We start from the raw sequence: 20,133 nt of genomic DNA, 5'->3' as shown, positions 1-20,133 counted from the left end.
AAGGAAGCCAGCAGCCTGCTCTGGTTGTGAGGAGGCCTGGGCCTTTCTTCTAGATTCAGACCTCACAGTATTTGGCAACTGTGTTTCCTAGTTTATTGTTTGGGCTTGTGCCAGTTTCCTTCTTTCATTGGAGATGCAGGTTTTGGTTGGTAATATGTTTTATTTATTTATTTTTTTGTTTTAAATTAGCTCTGAGAGAGGGAAATGGGGGCAAAGATGCCTTTATTTTGCCATCTCTACCTGGACAAGAAATTAATTCTATTTCCTTGAGTTATTTTTACTCCTTATTGAGTTTTAATTATTGTGTAATTCTTTTCCCCCACAGTTCATTTTAATTGTCTTCAAAGTTAGACATTGTTGATAAACATTTCCCAAGTCTTCTGTGTGTGTGTAAAAATGGAGATAAGGGTTCGGCAACTAGATTGCAATGTTAGACGTAACCTTTTATGTCATGAAAGATGATTCAGTTACTTAAAACATTTGAACAATTTTTTGTTTGTGGTTTGGAATCCCAGCTCTTAATCAATTTGCATTTTTCCTCCAAATTTGTAGCCATGGATAATTTCCATGAAACCACATGCTTTCTCTTAAAGAACAAAGAGTGTATAAATTAGCTGTGTAGTATTAATAGAGCTGTCCAGTTTGAAATGCTACATCTCAGAAAGTACTTTGTGTGCAGACTAAAATCTGAAAACAATCTCAGAGCCTAAGAACAGATTACACAAGCCATTGCCTGATCTCTGCGAGAGGCAATTCCTTAATGAGTATGTTCATTGGACTCATATAGTCTGGGTTTGACTTCAAGACCAGGCCCTGCCTTGATCTATGATTCAGGACAAGCTCTAAGCCTGTCTTATTTCAGTTTCTTTCTTTGTAAAAAAGAGGGTCTCTTGCCCACCTCACAGACTGTGTACATGTTTAATAAGATAAAATTTGTGAAAGCTTGGAGCACAGCACCTGCACATAGGAGGTGCTCAGTGATTGGTGACTGGTTTTTCTTTTGACCTCCTTTTCCTATATCTGTTTGTTTCTATTAAAAAGATATGTTTATCCAGTCTAATTGATGAGGTTATTGGGACTAGAACTTAAACAGTAGAGGTAAAAATCTATTAAAGAGCCAACAGAATATGGCCTTTCAAATGTCCAGTGGTGTGCTCATACATGATAAAATTTCTAAAAAGGAATTTGAAGTTAAAATCCATTTTGTAGTAAATGTATACAAATAGTGAAATAATAAGAATAAATATGTTTGGCTTCATAAAATGATTACATTTTTATGGAGAGGTTGGTTCATTTATGCTCATTCTTATGAGCCAGTTTTCCCCATAAGCTCCAGTATCTCTGTGCACACATTCGCTGTTTGTACCATTTTTCAAGATTTATAGTTTAATGTTCTGTAGGGTTGAAATTGAAACAATAACAATAACAAAACTGCCCCTGTGAAGCACTGGTTATTGGGAGCTATTACCTCCAGAGGTAGAGCAGTGTAGGATGAATTTCTGGTTTCATAAGACATTTTGAAAGACTACATGGTGTACACCAGCTGCTCCATGACTGATTCTGTCTTGGCCTCTTAGATCTGTAATTTCAAGTCATCTGGCAGAACCACTTCTGATCCTCATCTGCTCTTCAGTTTCTTAAACACCAATGGTCAGATAACGCCCAGTGTGCTAGGCTCGCAGAGCTGCGTGCAGGGAGCCTCTGGGCTCCTGAGTCTGGGGCTGCTGCGGCCCGATGGTTGTAGCTGAAAGCTCTGCCTCCGGACACCTCCTCTGTCAGCTCATGTTCCAAACTCAGGATGTAGGGACTCCATGGGGAGGTTGCCTCACCTGTGAAAGGAGGAGACGAGATGCATGGGGGTTGGTTGGTGGGCTGGGTCCCCAGGAAACTTCCGTAATTTTGTTTCCCTTTGGTTCTTTATTAGTTAGATAGTTTACATAATGAGCATTAAACTCTCTTTTCTTTCAAGGTAAACTAAGTTATAAGCATTATTGTTCTTCCACTTTTATGTTTATTCAGTATTTCGGATATTTTCTATTAATAAGTTAATAGCCTTTGAATGGCCTTCTGGAGTAGTAGGAGATCTTGCGGTTGGATTCTTTTTTCTCTTTACTACCCTCACCTTTTATTTGTCATCTATTGGTAGGTGAAAAATATATCTGTAGTTTATGGTCTTCATAATACATAATGTATTTTGTTTTCTACTTTTACTTTATTACGTTAACTTGGATCCTTTGTTAATCTTCTCATCTGCCTTTTGAAAAGTTTTCAACCTGCATTCTTGTCTCTATTTCCCCTTTTAATAGTTTTGGCAGCTGGGACACTGTAGATTATCTTGCTCTGGAAACGTTACTCTTCCGCTTCCAAAGAGAAATGAACATGGCCAAATATTGAATTTGATCGTTCTTGTTCCCTTGCCTTCATGGTCCAGTGGAAGTTGTTTTATTTCAAGGCGTGAAGACATGGAAATTTGTCCCTAGTTGGTGTGCCAAAGAAAGTGTTAGGAATAGGGTGAATCTTGAAATTTCTTTTTCCCTTTTTGCTTCACCCATCAGGAAATCTAGAGCTGAATTTGTGGCTCAACTTAAATAACTTAGGCATGTCTGTGTTTTAAAAATTTTCTCATTGACTTTGATCTTTTGAATTTTGTCTGTAATTTCTTTGATCCTGATCTGTAACATATTTACATGATTCCATTTTTATTCTTATAAGTTGCCTCAAGTCAATTATAGAATGAGGTGAGATACATAAAGTTGATAGCTGCAAAGTTTATCACACTAGTTTTCTAATAACCTGCCCCTTCTCTTCTCATTTCCCACTGTATTCAGCATACTATTTAAAAAATAAGTGGGGCTTCCCTGGTGGCACAGTGGTTGAGAGTCCGCCTGCCGATGCAGGGGACACGGGTTCGTGCCCCAGTCCGGGAAGATCCCACATGCCGCGGAGCGGCTGGGCCCGTGAGCCATGGCCGGTGAGCCTGCGCGTCCGGAGCCTGTGCTCCACAACGGGAGAGGCCACAACAGTGAGAGGCCCAATTAGCTTAAAAAAAAAAAAGTGACCTTTAGATTTTCCATAGTATGTGCTCAGGGCAGTAATTTCTGTGTCTCTATTTTCAGCATGATCTTTCTTCCCAAAGGTTGCAGGGAGAGTGGCTGAGGAAAGGGGTGCAGTGCTGGGCCACGAGGTGGGCTACTGCATCCGCTTTGATGACTGCACCAACCCACTGGCTACGAGAATTAAGGTGAGGTGCGGAGCTGCTTTTCCTATTGTGAATAAGGAAAATTCTTCAGGGGGAGATAAAAACATGCAGCCATCACTGCTGACTGAGGCACTGATACTGGGGCAGAAAGTGTATGAGAGCGTCCTGGCCCTCGGGGAAGTTAGTCTGCTGGGAGGTGCAGAGCACCTTCCGAGTCCTCGCATCTTAGCCCAGAAAGGACCTTGGAAGTCGAGTTGAGCCCTTGACTCTCCAGATGAAGAGGCTGAGGACCTGGGAGGTTGAATGACCTACCTGACATTACGTGCGCATTGGTGATGGAACCAGAGCTCAAAACTGACCTTTCTCATGTTTGTTTTATTGTTTTCCCACCAATCCACATAGCTCACTAAATATAGAAACTTACCGCCATAAAAGACTTAAAAACAGGAACAAATATTGGGTGGGCCGAAAGGTTTGTTCGTTTTTTTTCCGTAAGATGGCTCTAGTAGCACTTAGTTGTCTTTAACTTCATTCGAGACAATTTTGATAAATCGTATGTGACAGTTATCATAATCAGCGTGCGTTAAAAAGACATCAAACTTGGTGAATTTTTGTATAGCCATTTTAATATCGAAGATGGAAGAAAAAAAGCAGCACTTTCGGCATATTATGCTTTATTATTTCAAGAAAGGTAAAAACGTAAAAAAAAAGATTTGTGCAGTGTATGGAGAAGGTGCTGTGACTGATTGAATGTGTCAAAAGTGGTTTGCGAAGTTTCATGCTGGAGATTTCTTGCTGGACGATGCTCCACGGTCAGGTAGACCGGTCGAAGTTGATAGCGATTAAATTGAAACAATAATTGAGAACAGTCAACGTTATACCATGCAGGAGATAGCCGACATACCCAAAATATCCAAATCAAGCGTTGAAAATCATTTGCACCAGCTTGGTTATGTGAATAGCTTTGGTGTTTGGGTTCCACGTAAGTTAAGCGAAAAAAACCTTCTTGACCATATTTCTGCATGTGATTCTCTACCTAAATGTAACGAAAATGTTGCGTTTTTAAAACAAATTGTGACAGACAAAGAAAAGTGGATATTGTACAACAGTGTGGAACGGAAGAGATCATGGGGCAAGCAAAATGAACCACCACCAACCACAACAAAGGCCGGTCTTCATCCAAAGAAGGTGATATTGTGTATATGGTGGGACTGGAAGGGAGTCCTCTATTATGAGCTCCTTCCGGAAAACCAAACGATTAATTCCAACAAGTACTGCTCCCAATTAGACCAACTGAAAGTGGCACTCGATGAAAAGCATCTGGAATTAATCAACAGAAAATGCATAATCTTCCATCAGGATACTGCAAGACTGCGTGTTTCTTTGATGACCAGGCAAAAACTGTTACAGCTTGGCTGGGAAGTTCTGATTCATCCGCCAGATTCACCAGACATTGCACCTTTGGATTTCCATTTATTTCGGTCTTTACAAAATTCTTTCTTTTTTAATAAATTTATTTATTTGTTTATTTTATTTTTGGCTGTGTTGGGTCTTGGTTACTAGGCGCGGGCTTTCTCTAGTTGTGGTGAGCGGGGGCTACTCTGTTGCGGCGCGTGGGCTTCAGTAGTTGTGGCTCACAGGCTCTAAGCGCAGGCTCAGTACTTGTGGCGCGTGGGCTTAGTTGAAAGTAAGAAAGTAAGAAAGTACTTACTTTTTAGTTAGTTACTTAGTTCTTACTTTCTGAATTATTTCTAAACCTTTGTGTTTCTGTGTTTTAGTTTCTGACCGATGGAATGCTGGTCAGGGAAATGATGGTTGATCCATTGTTAACAAAATACAGGTAAATGTGTTTTTCCTGTGATAAGTTTCCTAAAGTTTCAAAAGTACACAAGTAGATTGAGAAGCATTTGTGTTAATAGATGGGATTCACGACCATGCTCAGCTTTCCCAAAGCTTTTCTCCTTACTTTGGCTGTTACCACCCTTGATGTTCTTTTCAGAATTTACAGTCAAAACTGGGCTCATTAAAATCCCTGTCGTTATTTGAACAGTCTGTTGACTTGTTTTTTTTTTTTTTTTTTTTTTTTGCGGTATGCGGGCCTCTCACTGTTGTGGCCTCCCCCGTTGCGGAGCACAGGCTCCGGACGCGCAGGCTCAGCAGCCATGGCTCACGGGCCCAGCCACTCCGCGGCATGTGGGATCTTCCCGGACCGGGGCACGAACCCGCGTCCCCTGCATTGGCAGGCGGACTCCCAACCACTGCGCCACCAGGGAAACCCTGTTGACTTGTTTTTATCTTGCTGGAGGGTGACTGCAGAGGCACAGCACAGAACCTGGCAGCATTTTGTTGAATGTAATATGCAGAGTCCAAATAATTATTTATACTTCCCCTTTCCTTGTGTGTCTCTGTCCATTGCTCATGGCATTAAAGTGGTCCCACTCAGGCTCTGTGGTGTTCTGGGAAAGGATATCCCATTTGACTCACTGGTACACACGTGGCACAGCTGAGACCATGTGCCTCTTCGTGCTGTTTTCTGCAGTTTAACAGCCTTTGGGTGGGTGGGCTGTGTCCTGATTTTTATGTGCTCTGTGGGGTTACATGTTATATTGGAATTTAAAATCATGTATTAGATCCTGTTGGAATCCAGCGTGGGTGGTAATACTCTTTAGAAGTAGCAATAAATACACCATTTTCTTCACCAAGATATGTTGATGTCACCATTTTTATTAGCTTAAGAGTTACCTCCTTGTCAAAGAGGAGTTACTTAGCGTTACTTTTGCTACAAGGTGATCGCATGGGGGCTAAATACCCAGCAGTCCCTTTGATGGTCTGAATACCCAGCAGTCCCTTTGATGGTCTGGATGGGCTTATGCAGTGCTTGGTTTGATGCTTACTGAGATTGTCCCTCTGATTCTAGTGCCATCATGCTGGATGAAGCCCACGAGAGGACCTTGTACACTGACATTGCCATTGGCCTGCTGAAAAAGGTATAGCTTTGCTTTTTTGCTTTGTTTGTTGTTTGATTAGGAAAGTCATTGTAGCAATTTAGAAAATCCAACAAAATATGGAGGAAAGAAATGAAAATCATCTATCATCCTATTCATTCAGAGACAGTCACCGGTAGAATGTTGGTATGTTTCCTTCTCTTCTTTTTTCTTTGTGCATCTTTTTGTGTCTGTACATGAGTCTGTTTTGGCAAAGTGGGGATTGGATTGTATGTTCTAAGTTGTCTCTTACATATTTTTCTTAACGTTACATCAAGTTCATTTTCCTGTGTGATTAAATATTCTGTGAAGACATTATTTTTAGTGGCTATATAATCACGTCTCTACCATAATGTATTTGACTCATCCGTTACTGTTAGGCATTTATATGGCTCCCAGGTTTGAAGTTATTTTAAATAATGTTGCAAGGAGCACCTTTGTAGTTAAATATGTTGCATTTCTGTTTCTTATGTTGCATTTCTGTTTCTTTTCATTCTTCACTATTTATTATAAAAGATTTCAAGCATACCCCAGGGTAGAGAGAAGGATTTAATGACCCCCATGTGCCCATCATCTGGCTTCAGCAGTTATAGCCTACAGCCAATTTTGTTTCAACCTTACCTGCATCCTCTCCTCCCTTCCTGTATTTTCTGGTTGTTTTCTTTGGACAAATTCCCAATCACAGGAGTCTAGAAAGAGGTGATAGAGCATGGACTCTGGGTCAGACTGCCTGGCTTCAAATCTGACTCTGCTGAGTTTACCCATCTCTAAAATGGGACAGATACAAGTTTCTCTCTCTGTGCTGGTTTACTTTCCTATCTGATAGCCACTAGCCACTTTAGATTTTAATTAGTTGAAATAGAATAAAATAAAAAATTCAATTCTTTAGTCACACTGGCTATATTCCAAGGGCTCTGTAGCCACATGTAGCTAGTGGCTACTGCACTGGGCAGAACCTCTCTGTCTTTGAAGAGTGTTCTCTTAGAGCTGCCCTATGACATAATCTGTTGTGAGGCTAAACTTAAAAAATGTAAAATTATTAGGATGGCGCCTGACACAGGGCCACAAATAGACTATGAGGTAACTTTCCCATTGGGAGGATGTCCACAGCTGGGTGAGGGGAAGGTGGGCTGGATTTCAGAGGCCCCTAGCTTCTTTGTGCAGTGTGTATACTATACAACTGTACTCAGAGACCCTGGAATAGCACATAATTTAGTATATGCTAGTTGCTGTTGTTATTGTTACTTTCATTATTAATTTATTCCTTGGCCAAAGATTTAGACTTTTTGATACTTACGAGGAATTATCCCACCAAGTTATTGCCTTCTGAGGAATGGTATAACAAGGGGGCCTATTTCATTGAATCTTTGCTAACACTGAAAATAAATCTTTGCCAATATGATGGATGAAAAAATAATCTCATTGTTGTTACACATTTTTGCTATAATTTATTTGATCATTTCTCCTATGCCTGTCGATCATCTGTTTCTTTGAATAACTGTTAGTATCTTTTGTCTATATTTCTGTCTTGGTGTTATCATTTATTGTTTGTTTGCATTTGATGTATTTTTTCATACTTTAACTGTCTATACATAGATTCTGACTATCCAGAGACCCAGGTGTCAGGAAAAAATGGTATTACTTCTGGTAAATTCAGATTCAGGTTTTTTTTTTTTTTTTTTTTTTTTCCCGTACGCGGGCCTCTCACTGTTGTGGCCTCTCCCGTTGCGGAGCACAGGCTCCGGATGCGCAGGCCCAGCGGCCATGGCTCACGGGCCCAGCCGCTCCGCGGCACATGGGATCCTCCCAGACCGGGGCACGAACCCGTATCCCCTGCATCGGCAGGCGGACTCTCAACCACTGCGCCACCAGGGAGGCCCAAGATTCAGGTTTTAAAGCTCCTTTATACTCTATCCAATTTTTTTTTTTAGCTTTTTATCTTGGAAAATTTTGTCACTTGTTACACAGTTAGAAAGAATAGTCTAATGAGCCACCTTTTCATCTATGACTTAACAGTTATCAATTTGTGGTTGGTCTTGTTTCATCTTTAAGCTCCCCCACCCCCCCACAAAAAGTACACACACTGGATTATTTTGTAATAAATTTCAGATATCAGATTATCTCATCTGTAAGTATTGCACAATTATCATTGTCTTTTTTTATGTCTTCTTTTTTAGATTCAGAAAAAGCGAGGAGATCTTCGATTGATTGTGGCTTCAGCCACCTTGGATGCAGAGGTATGAACATTTCCCCCTCTCGCCCTCTGTCCCCGGTTAGCACTGGGATTGTTGGACATATCCTTGGGAAGCTACCTGCAGCAAGAGCTTATCTTTGCCAGGATGGCCTACCTTCCTTATGGGGCCATCCGATGTCCTAGGTTCCATGTGATCAGAGGAAACTCCTTTTCAGCTTGTGGGTGGAAACTAGCCTGTAATTAATTGAGTTCATAATTACCTATTTGTCTTGTTCTCTACATACTATGTTTTCCCCTACACAGGCAATTTCTTTTTATTACTCTAGTAGCAGGCTATATTTCTTGAATTTATGACTTTAGCATTTATATTGGGGGTACAGTTGAAGTTTTCCCTGTACATATAATCATTTCCATGCTATAATTTTTTATGGCTAAGTTTACATTATTTTTCTCTTTTTTAAAAAAAAATTTAATTGAAGTATAATTGATTTACAATGTTGTGTTAATTTCTTTATTTTTAAAGATTTTTAAAAAATAAATAATTTATCTATGTATTTGGTTTTGGCTGCATTGGGTCCTCGCTGCTGCACGTCTAGCCACGGTGAGCAGGGGCCACTCCTCGCTGTGGCGCGTGGGCCCCTCACTGCAGCGGCCTCCCCCGTTGCAGAGCACAGGCTCCAGGCACGCAGGTTTCAGTAGTTGTGGCTCGCAGGCTCTAGAGCACAGGCTCAGTAGTTGTGGTGCACGGGCTTAGTTGCTCTGTATCGTGTGGGATCTTCCCGGACCAGGGCTCGAACCCGTGTCCCCTGCATTGGCAGGCGGTGTTTATCCATTCTATATATAAAAATGTATATCTGCTGACACCAACCTCCCACTCCATCCCTCCTCAAACCACCCCTCGCCTTATTTTTCTCTTAAAGACTATTTTAGTTCAGACAGCAGTTCAGCTCAACACATAATTTTGACCACTTGCTACACACACACACACACACACACACACACACACACACACACACACACACACACACACACACACACACACACACACACACACACACACACACACACACACACACACACACACACACACACACACACACACACACACACACACACACGTACGTGACTTCTCCGGGAAGCACACACGTAAATAGATACTTGTACTTGCGGTTCAGTTTCTTCAAGGTGCTGAGACAGCCAAGGAGGGGGTGCTCACTCTCTAGTCATCTGGAGGATGTCCAGAAGCTTCTGCAGAGGAGGGACATCCCACCTGGGTTGGAAAGATGCACAGAAGTTCACCAGATGGGCAGGGGTGGGGAAGTGGGGAAGTGCATCCTAAACATGCACAGAACCACAGGGGCATGAAAGCATGTGTTCAAGGGGCTGTGAGTCAAGCATAAGGTGGGAGCCATAGCTCACCCGTGGTCCCCTGCGGGGGGTGATGTGCCCCTCGTCGCCTCTCTGTCTCCTTCCACCTTCTTCAGTGCTCCTTATACTCCTGCCTCCCCTTGCTGTTCCAGAAAAACCTAGGCATGCTTCTGCTCTTGGTGGGGGGGGGAACCCTCTTTCTAGACCACCCTGACCCCAGACGTTCTCATGGCTTTGCACTCATTTCATTCCAGTCTTGATCAGATATTAGCTCCCAGAGAGCCTTTCCTGACCACTGTCCAAAGCAGTGTCCCTGTCGCTCTCCATTCTCTTACTCTCCTCATTTTTTCTGTTTAGCACTTCTCCCTAGCTAACATATGTATATCTGGGTGTTTGTTTATTGTATGTCTCCCGTCACTAAAATGTAAGCACCATGAAGACTAGGACTCTGCCTGTCTTACTCTATGTTATCCCTTTCATCTAAAACAGTGTCTGGCACAACAGAGCAGGGACTTGGGGTTGAATGAATCTTAGTTGAATGGAAAGCGATGGGAGATTCAAATGGAGAGGCTGGTAGGGGTCAGATAATGGGAGGCCTTACAGGCCACGTGAAGGAGGAAGGACTCGCCCTGCTGGTCAGGAGCCCCAGCAGAGTGTGAGGCATAGCAGTGACTTGATCGCATTTGGGTTCTAGAAAGATCACTCTGGGTGCTGTATAGAAGAGATAAGAACAGATGTGGAGATGCCAGTCAGGAGGGCAGTTCTGTAATGCAGCTGAGATGAAAAGGGCCTGGCTCTTGGTATCCCTGTGGCTTCTGGGATGCAGAACAACTTGGAGGGAGAAAAAACTCAGCATGGCTGAGAGAGACGCCTGCATGTGCCCTGGCTGGTTTCTCGGACCTTCCCACGGGCTGTAGGAGTCTGTTGTCTTAGGTCTGCACACCATAACTCTTGGGTTAAAGCTCTCTGTTGCCCTCTTTAATGAATTCTTACACCCTTCACCCATGATACTGGCTGGAATGCTATTTTGAAGGCTGCACCTGACCTCATCTCCTGTTATCTCCTCCATGACCAAGTTGCCCAGAACATCTTCTCTATTTTACCCCTTAGGTTCGTCACCACCCCCCTTTTAAAAATTATTCCCAATAGTTTTTATTGTGCTTGAAATCTATAACATCTAAGCCTTTTCTTAGAATCATTGTTAATACTTATTTCTTGCTTACTTTTTTTTCGCCTTTCATTGTCTTTGGTGTGGCATGGAGATTTAAAAACATAGCTTCTTTCTTTTCTGCCTACTGTAGTTGATAGAGACGGACTTCCTGGAAGTGATTTTTTTAGGTGGGAAAGTGGAATGTAGGAGTTGTCTCACACCTTGAGTGCGCTAGGATGCAGGGGTTGCTGGGATGTCAGCAGCATTCACGGGGTCCTTGGGTGAGCTCGGGCCATCCTTTTCTTCATCCCTTCCTGGCTCGGCCAGTGAGGGGGAGTGAGGTCTGTGTGTGAGTGAGGGGGCATTCAGGTGGGTGTGGGTACTTGTGGGGTGTGGAATGTGTTCCCAGGTGAGAGAGAGCGAGGAAGAGGAAGGAATGGGCTGAAGTGGATGAGAGAGGAAGAATGCGTGGGCATGGGAGTGGGGTAGGGTGTGGCTCAGGTAACATTTTGCCCTAGAGGCCCAGGGGGACCAGAACTCATCCCCAGTCCCCCAGCTGCTGGACCTGTGGGCGACAGACTCATTCCAAGCTCCACTGCCTGGAGGGATAGATACCACCCGCTCTGGTTTCGCTCAGGGTCTGGGGTGGCCCAGCCTGCAGGTGAGGACACCAGTGACGGCGGCTGGGAGGCAGAGGCAAGCGGAGTTTGACGGGAGCTGATCAAATAGTCGCCTTGATTGGTTTAGCTGTTTGTAAGCCTAATTAAGTCAGCAATTACAGAACATGACCGGGTATAATTACGGAGTATTTATTGACCATTGTATCACATGGTGTTGTTTTTCTTTTATTGGCTTCTATTCACACGGTAGAGAATATGATCACTGACAACTCCCACAGTTTTTTGTCACAGGTCCAGCTTGAAGAGAGAATAATTTCTCTTTCTAGATTCCTGAAGAAGGAATTAGGGGTCTGCTGGGGTCAGGAATCCACTTGGGACCATTCTGCATGGGCCAGGGGTGGGCAGGTCATGTCGGCGTGGCTGTTGGGGTCCAGTCCTGTGGGTCAGATCAGAGCTGCTGCCGGGAGGAAGCTGGTGAGCGGGGAAGGCAGTGCACCAGACGTCCACGTTGTTTACGTTCCATTTCATAAACGAGCCTCTTCCTCTATGTCATTTTACGTTTCTCACCATGTGTGTGTGTCAGTGTGATTCGTGTCTTTGAAACTTGACTTAAACTCTTGTTTTCTAGGTGGTTGAACCCACTTCACTCCTCCGGGTCCTTCATTCTGCCTCAAGATGCGTACACTGTTGATACTATATTTATTTGCTTTCTAATCCATATTTTATATTTCCAAATAGAGATAAAAGATAAAGATCTTAAGGATAAACGTCTCATGCCTTCTCACTTAATGCTGAGTTTGATTTCTTGAAAGAGCAACTCCCTGTCTTTACCCCTCAGCACCATAGACTCCTTAACAGAGAAGGTGTGGCGGTCTACACTCTCACACCAGTGTTAAGCCTTCAGCCTCCTCCTGTTCTGCTTGCCTTTTTGGCCCCAAAAGCCTGTCTGCCAAGCCTTTTTGAAAATCTTCCTCCTCCGCCTGCAGCCTCTGGAGCTCCACCTTCTCCCCTCGCTCCGCCTCCTTGACGGCTTCCCCAGGCTCCTTTGCTGGCTGCTCTTCCTTCGCCAAGCTGTTCACCTGCATGGCCCCTGGTTCAGTGGATGCTCCCACCTCTGGCCTCTTAACTGGGCTCCTTGGCTCCAGCCTGGGCTGCCAGCACCGGGCTAGCCACAGACCATGAAACTCATGGACCCACGACTCCTACAAACTCATGGCTCTCAGCAGCTCTGCGGCAGTCCCCTTTCTTACTGGCATAGTCATTTGGGCTCAGGACATTCATTGCTTTAGGAAGTTGCTTCTTCTGTGTTTTTTTTTGTGTGTGTGTGTTTTAGCTTTAGGAAGTTTTTACCCCTGATTGAGTAAGAAGTAATTCCATCGTCCCCAGCATGCACGTGTGCCCTCACGCTCACAATGGCCAGGTCCCACCTGTCACACTTCTGGGATGCATTGCTTTCACACTGCCCCCGTTCATGCTTTCATTCTTTGTCCCCTGAGCTGTTGTAATAGCTTCCTTAACTAGTCGCTGGGCTCCAACCTCTGATCACCCCTACCCTTCTCCAGAATGGCCTCCAGAGTCAGGGATGCAGAACAGGTCTGATCACCTCACACCCATCTTCACTGCCCTTGTCTTGCCCATCTAATAAAGTGCCTGTGCAGTATGACATTTGCACCACTTCAGAATGATCACTGCGATCACTTACTGAGTCCTGTTCGAGGCCAGACCTGTGCCAAGTGCAGTCAGACACACTTCATAGGAGCAACAGCCTTGCAGGGTGTAGAGAGCAGTTCATCCATTTTGTCAATGAGGCAACCAGCTCAGGGATGAGACGGGCCTGCCCTGGCCCTTGAGCTGTCTCCTCCCTCAGGGGCCCCTTTGCATCTTAGTCTATGCTCTGCTGTCATCCTAGGAAGGGGGTACCTCGTCTCCCTCCTAGCTGGTAGTAGTCGTCCTCATCCTTTCAGGCTTAGCCAGGGGATACTGCTGCCTCCAGGAAGCCCTCCCTACAGCCAGTCATTATTGGTCTTTCTTCCTCCCCGAGTTGTAACTCGCAGCTCTTTGCTGGTCATCCAGTCATTGGGCCTCGGTTTATGTTATGATTGATCCTTTGCACACCTTCCTCCCTGGCTTATTCACTCTTTGGGGGAGTGGGATGGAGTCTCTTCTCCCTTGTTTGTGCATCACTTGTAGCGTGCCCATGCTGTGTACACCACAGGACACAGGAAGGCTGAAGTCGCTTGCAGAGAATTTACCCGAAAGAAGCGTGGAGAATGGTGCCGTGTGGTTCTTCATAGCACAGCGCAGTTCTTTTGTTGGCCTGAGGCTTGTTTTCTTATGCCTGTGCTTACTCTTTTCAAACACAACTTTGAGGTTAACATGTAGCATCCAGCTGTTTTGTAGTTCAATCCAGTGGACTCTTCTAGAAGTGCTCCTCCAAGCCCTTTCACACTGCACTTGATGCAGGTCCTCAGGGCACCCCTGGGCTCCCAGTTTCCAGGAGCAGGCGTGGGTGTGTTTAGGGAAGATACCTGGGAACTAAAGAAGACAGGCCTTGTGATCACGTGGCCAGGCCTCCTAGGAGAAGAGAAATTGATGCTGGGCCAGGCCTCAGGGGATCGGGAAGGTCACTGAGAGTCAGATAATGGTGTGCTCCACCTTACAGAATGTCTGTGCCCCTGCAGCTAGACAGCAGCCCCCCTCCAGCACTCTGTGTCCTGCCGGCTTGGTCACTCGGTTCTTCTCAGTCTCAACTTCTCTGTGTGTCTTGGGTCACATGCCCCAAGAGGGCATCTTTGGTGGAGTCTCTCTCCCCCATCGTTGGCCAGTGCTCTCACGTCAGGCCTCCCTATAGACTGCAGGTCTGGTGGTCAAGTGCCATTGAAGAGGACGTGGCCACCTATTCAGGAGGAATTGCCAAGAGCCACTCTTCTCAACAGGGTCCTGTGGGAGCATCGGAGAAGTGAATGCTTGCCAACGTGCCCCATACAAAGTGTTGTGCTGCTTCCTGTGGGGCATATAAAGATGGAGAGGACTCTGTCCCTGTACATATAGAGTACATGCAGATCTGTAACTGTGCTACCAGGGACACATCTACTGTTCATAGATGTATACGCTTCCTTTATACACTGATAACTTGTGTGATCAGAGCTGTGCTTTCCAGATCAGAGCTACACATCAACCTGATTTAATCCATATTTAACTTGAGTTACACCTTCTGACCTAATTTTCTGGTAAATAAAATATGGGGGTTGGGGGGGCGGGTGTGGGTGGGTTAAGATCAATAGCACAGCTGCATGTTGACTCAGATGCACTGCTGAATGCAGTTTGGAAATCTAACTTTTATCATTTCTATCAAGTCTTCAATAAAGAGTCTGTTCATTGAAATGTGATTCTCCAAAACTGCAATAATAAAAATATGATTTTTAATAATAATTTTGTAACCCCTAGTGTGTTTTATATATATCCAATCCCTGCTCCCCACCCCCTGCTCTGCCAGTTTTAAATTGTTTTCTTTCTTTCCATGAGTTACTATGAACCTTTTTTTTTTTTTGAGAGGAGTGAAGAATTGATTTTTTTTTTTCTTTTAGAAATTTTGGGATTTCTTTAATCAAAATGACACCAGTGACCCAACCAGGGACACGTGCGTGATCCTTACGGTGGAAGGGCGAACATTTCCAGTGGATATCTTTTATCTACAAAGGTTTGATGATCCTTGCATTTTTAATGAGGGCAGTTAGAAAACTAGGCCTGTTCTGTGGGATGAGAAGCAATTGCATCTGCTTGCGGCTCTGAGGGCGATGTGCCAGACTGCTGAGGAGGGGCGGGCGTGTTTTGCACCTCCCATCATTGATAGGGTGTTCTGGAACCCTGCTCAGTATCACTGCTGGATTTAGTTTAAACTCTGCATACTGATGTGCAGGTTTCTATGACTCTGTGGTCCCTGGGCTCAGCTGGAAAGAGCAAAATGGTAACAGTGTCGCAGGGAGGAGGGTTCTATAGTTGTCAGAACTGGGCTTTACAAGACTGTCTGTCAGCTTGGGCAGTATTAGTGATTTGAATCATTTGGTTCTCAGCTCTTTACATCTTAGCAAGAAGGCCTGGTTGACATTTTCGGGAGGAGCCTCCTTGGACAGGAAGGAGTCATCCTAATTCCTACCCCTAATCACTGGACAGACAAAGACCAGGAGCCTGGGCCAGTGGCAGATGAATCCAGAGAGTTGTGGGCTTGACTTCTGAGTGATTCTAGTGGGACAGGACACCCATTAGCTCCTGTCAGACATCTGCCAGTGGTCAGGAGGGGAAATAGAAAGAGTGTGGGATTCAGCACTGGGACCATAGATCCAATTTCCCTGGCCAGGCATCCTTGCATGCTAAAGATAGGACATCTATTTGCATGGGTTTATTGCTTTTAAGTCTCTGCAAATAAAGCCAAAAATCATAGTTTACATGTAATTACGGATTGTTTTTGAATGTCGCATTTAAAAAAAGAAAAAAAAGAATGAATGTTTATTTTATCAATAATTATTCATATATTGATTACCTGCTGGGCAGGCCCAAACTAACTTTCACGAGGCTTCACTGCCAGATTGCTAGGGTAATTGATCTATAATTAATGAGCATATTCTAGTGATGAATTTATCTCACACATCTTTTCAGTCCTGTTCCAGATTATATCAAATCAACTGTAGAAACTGTGATGAAAATTCACCAGACAGAGGGAGATGGAGACATATTAGCATTTCTCACTGGCCAGGTAATTCCGTCGGACCTTTTCTCTGTGGTGAACAGACACGTTAAGGCAGCACCAAAATTTATACAGAGGCCTGTTACTTTACTTAGCCACTGATTTCATGTTTTATTGTATTTTGTGGTTACTTGATTGCATAAAAAATTGTTTAGTTTGATGTCATTCATCTATTAACTCAATTGCCAGAGAGTCATTAGTTCCTGCCTGTTCTGTCTGCAGAGGGTTAAATGTATTTTAAATTTATTAGCTAATTCCAGAGTAAATTAGGGAGTTCAGTGGGCTGTTTTGATACCAGAATTGAATGCTGCATGAGGTACATTTTGTGCATCCTTGTTGTTGCTGCAGCCCCTTGTCCCAGTGATACCTTTGCAGCTCGTGCTGGAGGGGACAAGTAGGCACATCACTGGAAAAACAACTGAACAAGCCCAAATGCTCACTCAAGGTTGTGGCTCTGTTCAGAACTACCTTCTAGTTGTAATCATTTCCACTGTCAAACATTTTCCATGGTTCAGTAATCTTTTCTAGGGAAAGCTTATAGTGATTTTGTATGCCACAACTTGTCCATATGTGTGCCACGCGGTTTGCCACAGAGCATAAAAAAAAAACTCAGTAAAAGTCGTAGTTTTGGTATATCAGGAATTCTTCTATTGACTGCAGATAGTATAGATTTCAGTGATTAACCTGACAGTTGCAAATTTTCACCCCCATCAGCACCATTGTTCGGTAGCATTTGATTAAATACCACCCCAGCGTGGAACGTGATGGCTCTGACAGTCATGAATCTGACCACATTTAAAATCCTCATCCCAACTTTCATTTTCTTGCAGTATGATAAAATGACATGCTTCAAATTGATCTCATTTTCTTTGGTTCCTGGTTCGATGATTTTAGGAAGAGGTAGAAACTGTTGTGTCTATGCTGATTGAGCAGGCTCGAGCACTGGGTCGGACTGGGATGAAGAGACACCTCCGGGTTCTCCCCATGTATGCGGGACTGCCTGCCTTTGAGCAAATGAAAGTGTTTGAAAGGGTGTCACGCACTGTCAGAAAGGTGAGACTAACCCGAGGACCAAGGACTATAATCACGTTGGTGCTCCTTTGCTATCCACTAGAAAGATTTATTTTATTTTATTAAAAATTTTTTTTTTTATTGAAGTAGAGTTGATTTACAGTGTTGTGCCAGTCTCTGCTGTACAGCGAAGTGACTCAGGCACACACATACATACATTCTCTTTTACATTCTTTTCCGTTATGGTTTATCCCAGGAGAGTGGATATAGTTCCCTGTGCTATGCATTAGGACCTTGTTGTTTATCCCTTCTAAATGTAATAGTTTGTATCTACCAACCCCAAACTCCCAGTCCATCCCTTTCCCTCCCCCCACCCCCTTGGCAACCACAAATCTGTTCTCTATGTCTATGGGTCTGTTTCTGCTTTGTAGATAAGTTCATTTGTGCCATATTTTAGATTCCACATATGAGTGATATCATACGGTATTTGTCTTTCTCTTTCTGACTGACTTCACTTAGTATGATAATCTCAAGTTGCAACCATGTTACTGCAGATGGCATTATTTCACTCTTTTTTATGGCTGAGTAGTATTCCATTGTATATATGTACCACATCTTCTTTATTCATTCATCTGTCGATGGACATTTAGGTTGTTTCCATGTTTTGGCTGTTGTGAACAGTGCTGTTGTGAACATAGGGGTGCATGTATCTTTTTGAATTACAGTTTTGTCCGGGTATATGGAAAGATTTATTTTAAATTGAAGTAAAATTTGCTAAATAGGAAGGTCTCTTTAAGAACTTAAAGTCCATGTCTCTGTGTAGCAGATCTAAAAGCGCACAATAAATAATGTGTTGCAAAGATTTCTAAACCTGCCCCACAGAAGGTTTAGTAATTATCAGAGTAGGTGACTTCTCTTTGCTTCTTTTCCTCCTGCCTAATCTTTCCCCATCATGTGATACTACCTTGGTTTAAAGGACTGTCTTGGTGGATCATGATCAGTCAAGAACACTAGATTAGCTTCTACAGAATGGTTTCTAAACCATTTGTTTGAAGCATCAGTTTGCCTATAGAGCCAAGTTTGAGTCAGTTAATTCAAGGTGTGGCTTAAACATCCTTGGCCTTGAAATTGGGGTGGGGAAGGGTGTGGTGAGAAGCATCCGTTTAAAGGAACCAGTAGGCAGCCAGTCTGCTTCCTGTTCATCGCCTCCCTGGGCCTTGCTCAGTTTTCCCTTCCCGTCAGATGAGGAAGGTACAGAACTGGCCCGAAGTCAGCTTAGAGTAGCTATTTATCAGCAGGTGGCAGAGAACACAGTACGTGAGGGATGACAGGTCTGAGGATCCCCTCCCAACTTCAGGCCATTTGCAAGAGGGCACCCTGCCTCCTGGCCATTGGGACGGAGCAGCTCAAATCTGTCCAGTCAGATGTGACCTGCAGCCAACTAGTCAGAAGGCCTGGGTTACCGTGTGCCCTAGGATGAGTTACTCAACCCTGAGGCCCAGTTTTCTCAGCTGTAAAGCATGAATAACAGTAACTTTTAGATAGATGGTTTTATAGCATAAAATCCTGACTCTAGTACGTAAAAATGGTAGGAAGATTTTTAATAAAATGATCGATGTAAAAGTGCCCGAAAAATGTTCTAAGTGCTATCTGTACATGTCTCCTGCTGCTTCACACCTTCCAGAGGCAGCGCCCAGTGCCCTTAGAATAAAATGCAAACCCCTCACGTGGCGCAGAGACTGTGCACGATCTGGTCCCCGCCTCCCTCCTAAGCTCGTCTTGTATTTATTTACTCTGGTCTCTGGCTGCATTGGCTGTTTCTGCTTCCTCTACCTGGATCCCTCCCTGTAGGGCTGGCTGCTGCTTATTACTCAGGTCTCAGCCCCGAATCATCTTTTAGAGAGGCTTTCCCTGGCCATCTAACCTGAAGTAGCATACTCCATTATTATAATACTATAATATATGATGTATACATTGAATGCTACATAATATTAGAGTATTACCCTGTTGCATTTTCTTCCCAGTCACTCTCTTGTTTATGTTCATTATTTCTCTACACAAACACTCATACTGGAATGTAGACTTTTGTCCATCATACATTCTTGGCAGCTTGAAGAGTGCCTGGCAACGTGCAGACCCTTAGAAAGCAGTTAGAATGTGAGTTAGCAAATGACTAGACATGTACAAGGTGGTGACTTACTTAAGTTGTACAAAAGGTAAAAACTAACATTTGTTGAATGTTACTCTGGGCCAAGTACTCCAGGTACCAGGCTGTAATAATTTCATGTATATTTCACATTTAATCCCCTTAAGAACCCTGGGAGAGGGTAAATATTATTACGGAGACAAGGAAACATGCTCAGGAGGTTAAGTAATTTGTTCAAGGTCCCACACTTAGGGAGAATTCAAACCCAGGGCACCCTGACCCTAAAACTCATCATGCTCTATCCAGGATACAAAAATGCCTCTCACAGGTTCTGCACTGTCAGAAATATCTTCAAATCTTTTAGGATTTTGATTAGTTTATTCTGAGTGAAAAGAACCAAATAACTTTTACCCTTACTCTCCTTCCTGTGGGGAGCCTAGGTGATAGTGGCCACCAATGTAGCAGAAACCTCCATCACAATCAGCGGGATTGTGTATGTGATTGACTGTGGCTTTGTGAAACTCCGAGCCTACAACCCCAGGACAGCTATTGAGTGCTTGGTGGTGGTCCCAGTGTCCCAGGCATCAGCCAGCCAGCGAGCAGGACGTGGTGGCCGCAGCCGCTCAGGAAAATGTTACCGCCTTTATACAGGTAAGTTTGGCTTTTTTTTTTTTTTTTAAAGGATTTTGACTTTCTAATACTCAGCCTGGGCATCAG

The 20,133-nt window shown here is 43.8% G+C and overlaps 1 protein-coding gene across 4 annotated transcripts in view; it reads left to right on the top strand.

Moving 5' to 3' along the window:
* Positions 1-20,133, top strand: part of DHX35 (DEAH-box helicase 35) — a 74,881-nt gene that overhangs the window by 21,626 nt on the left and 33,122 nt on the right. For 3 of the 4 annotated variants that reach the window (XR_014296105.1, XM_082645399.1, XM_082645401.1), the window contains exons 5-12: positions 3,137-3,241; positions 4,978-5,039; positions 6,117-6,186; positions 8,361-8,420; positions 15,103-15,215; positions 16,172-16,268; positions 17,154-17,312; positions 19,857-20,067. Coding sequence is in view for 3 of the 4 variants with exons in the window: in XM_082645399.1 (XP_082501525.1) it covers positions 3,137-3,241; positions 4,978-5,039; positions 6,117-6,186; positions 8,361-8,420; positions 15,103-15,215; positions 16,172-16,268; positions 17,154-17,312; positions 19,857-20,067 (877 nt within the window). In the remaining variant the exon portion in view is untranslated. The remainder of the gene's footprint in view (positions 1-3,136; positions 3,242-4,977; positions 5,040-6,116; positions 6,187-8,360; positions 8,421-15,102; positions 15,216-16,171; positions 16,269-17,153; positions 17,313-19,856; positions 20,068-20,133) is intronic. The other variant, XM_082645400.1, reaches the window with a different exon arrangement.

The sequence above is a fragment of the Mesoplodon mirus genome (genome assembly GCF_964341445.2).
Source record: "Mesoplodon mirus genome assembly, chromosome: 15".
In the NCBI taxonomy this organism is placed as follows: Eukaryota; Metazoa; Chordata; class Mammalia; order Artiodactyla; family Ziphiidae; genus Mesoplodon; species Mesoplodon mirus.
Note: the sequence above shows the minus strand (reverse complement) of the source record. Positions and strands in the feature narration are given on the sequence as shown.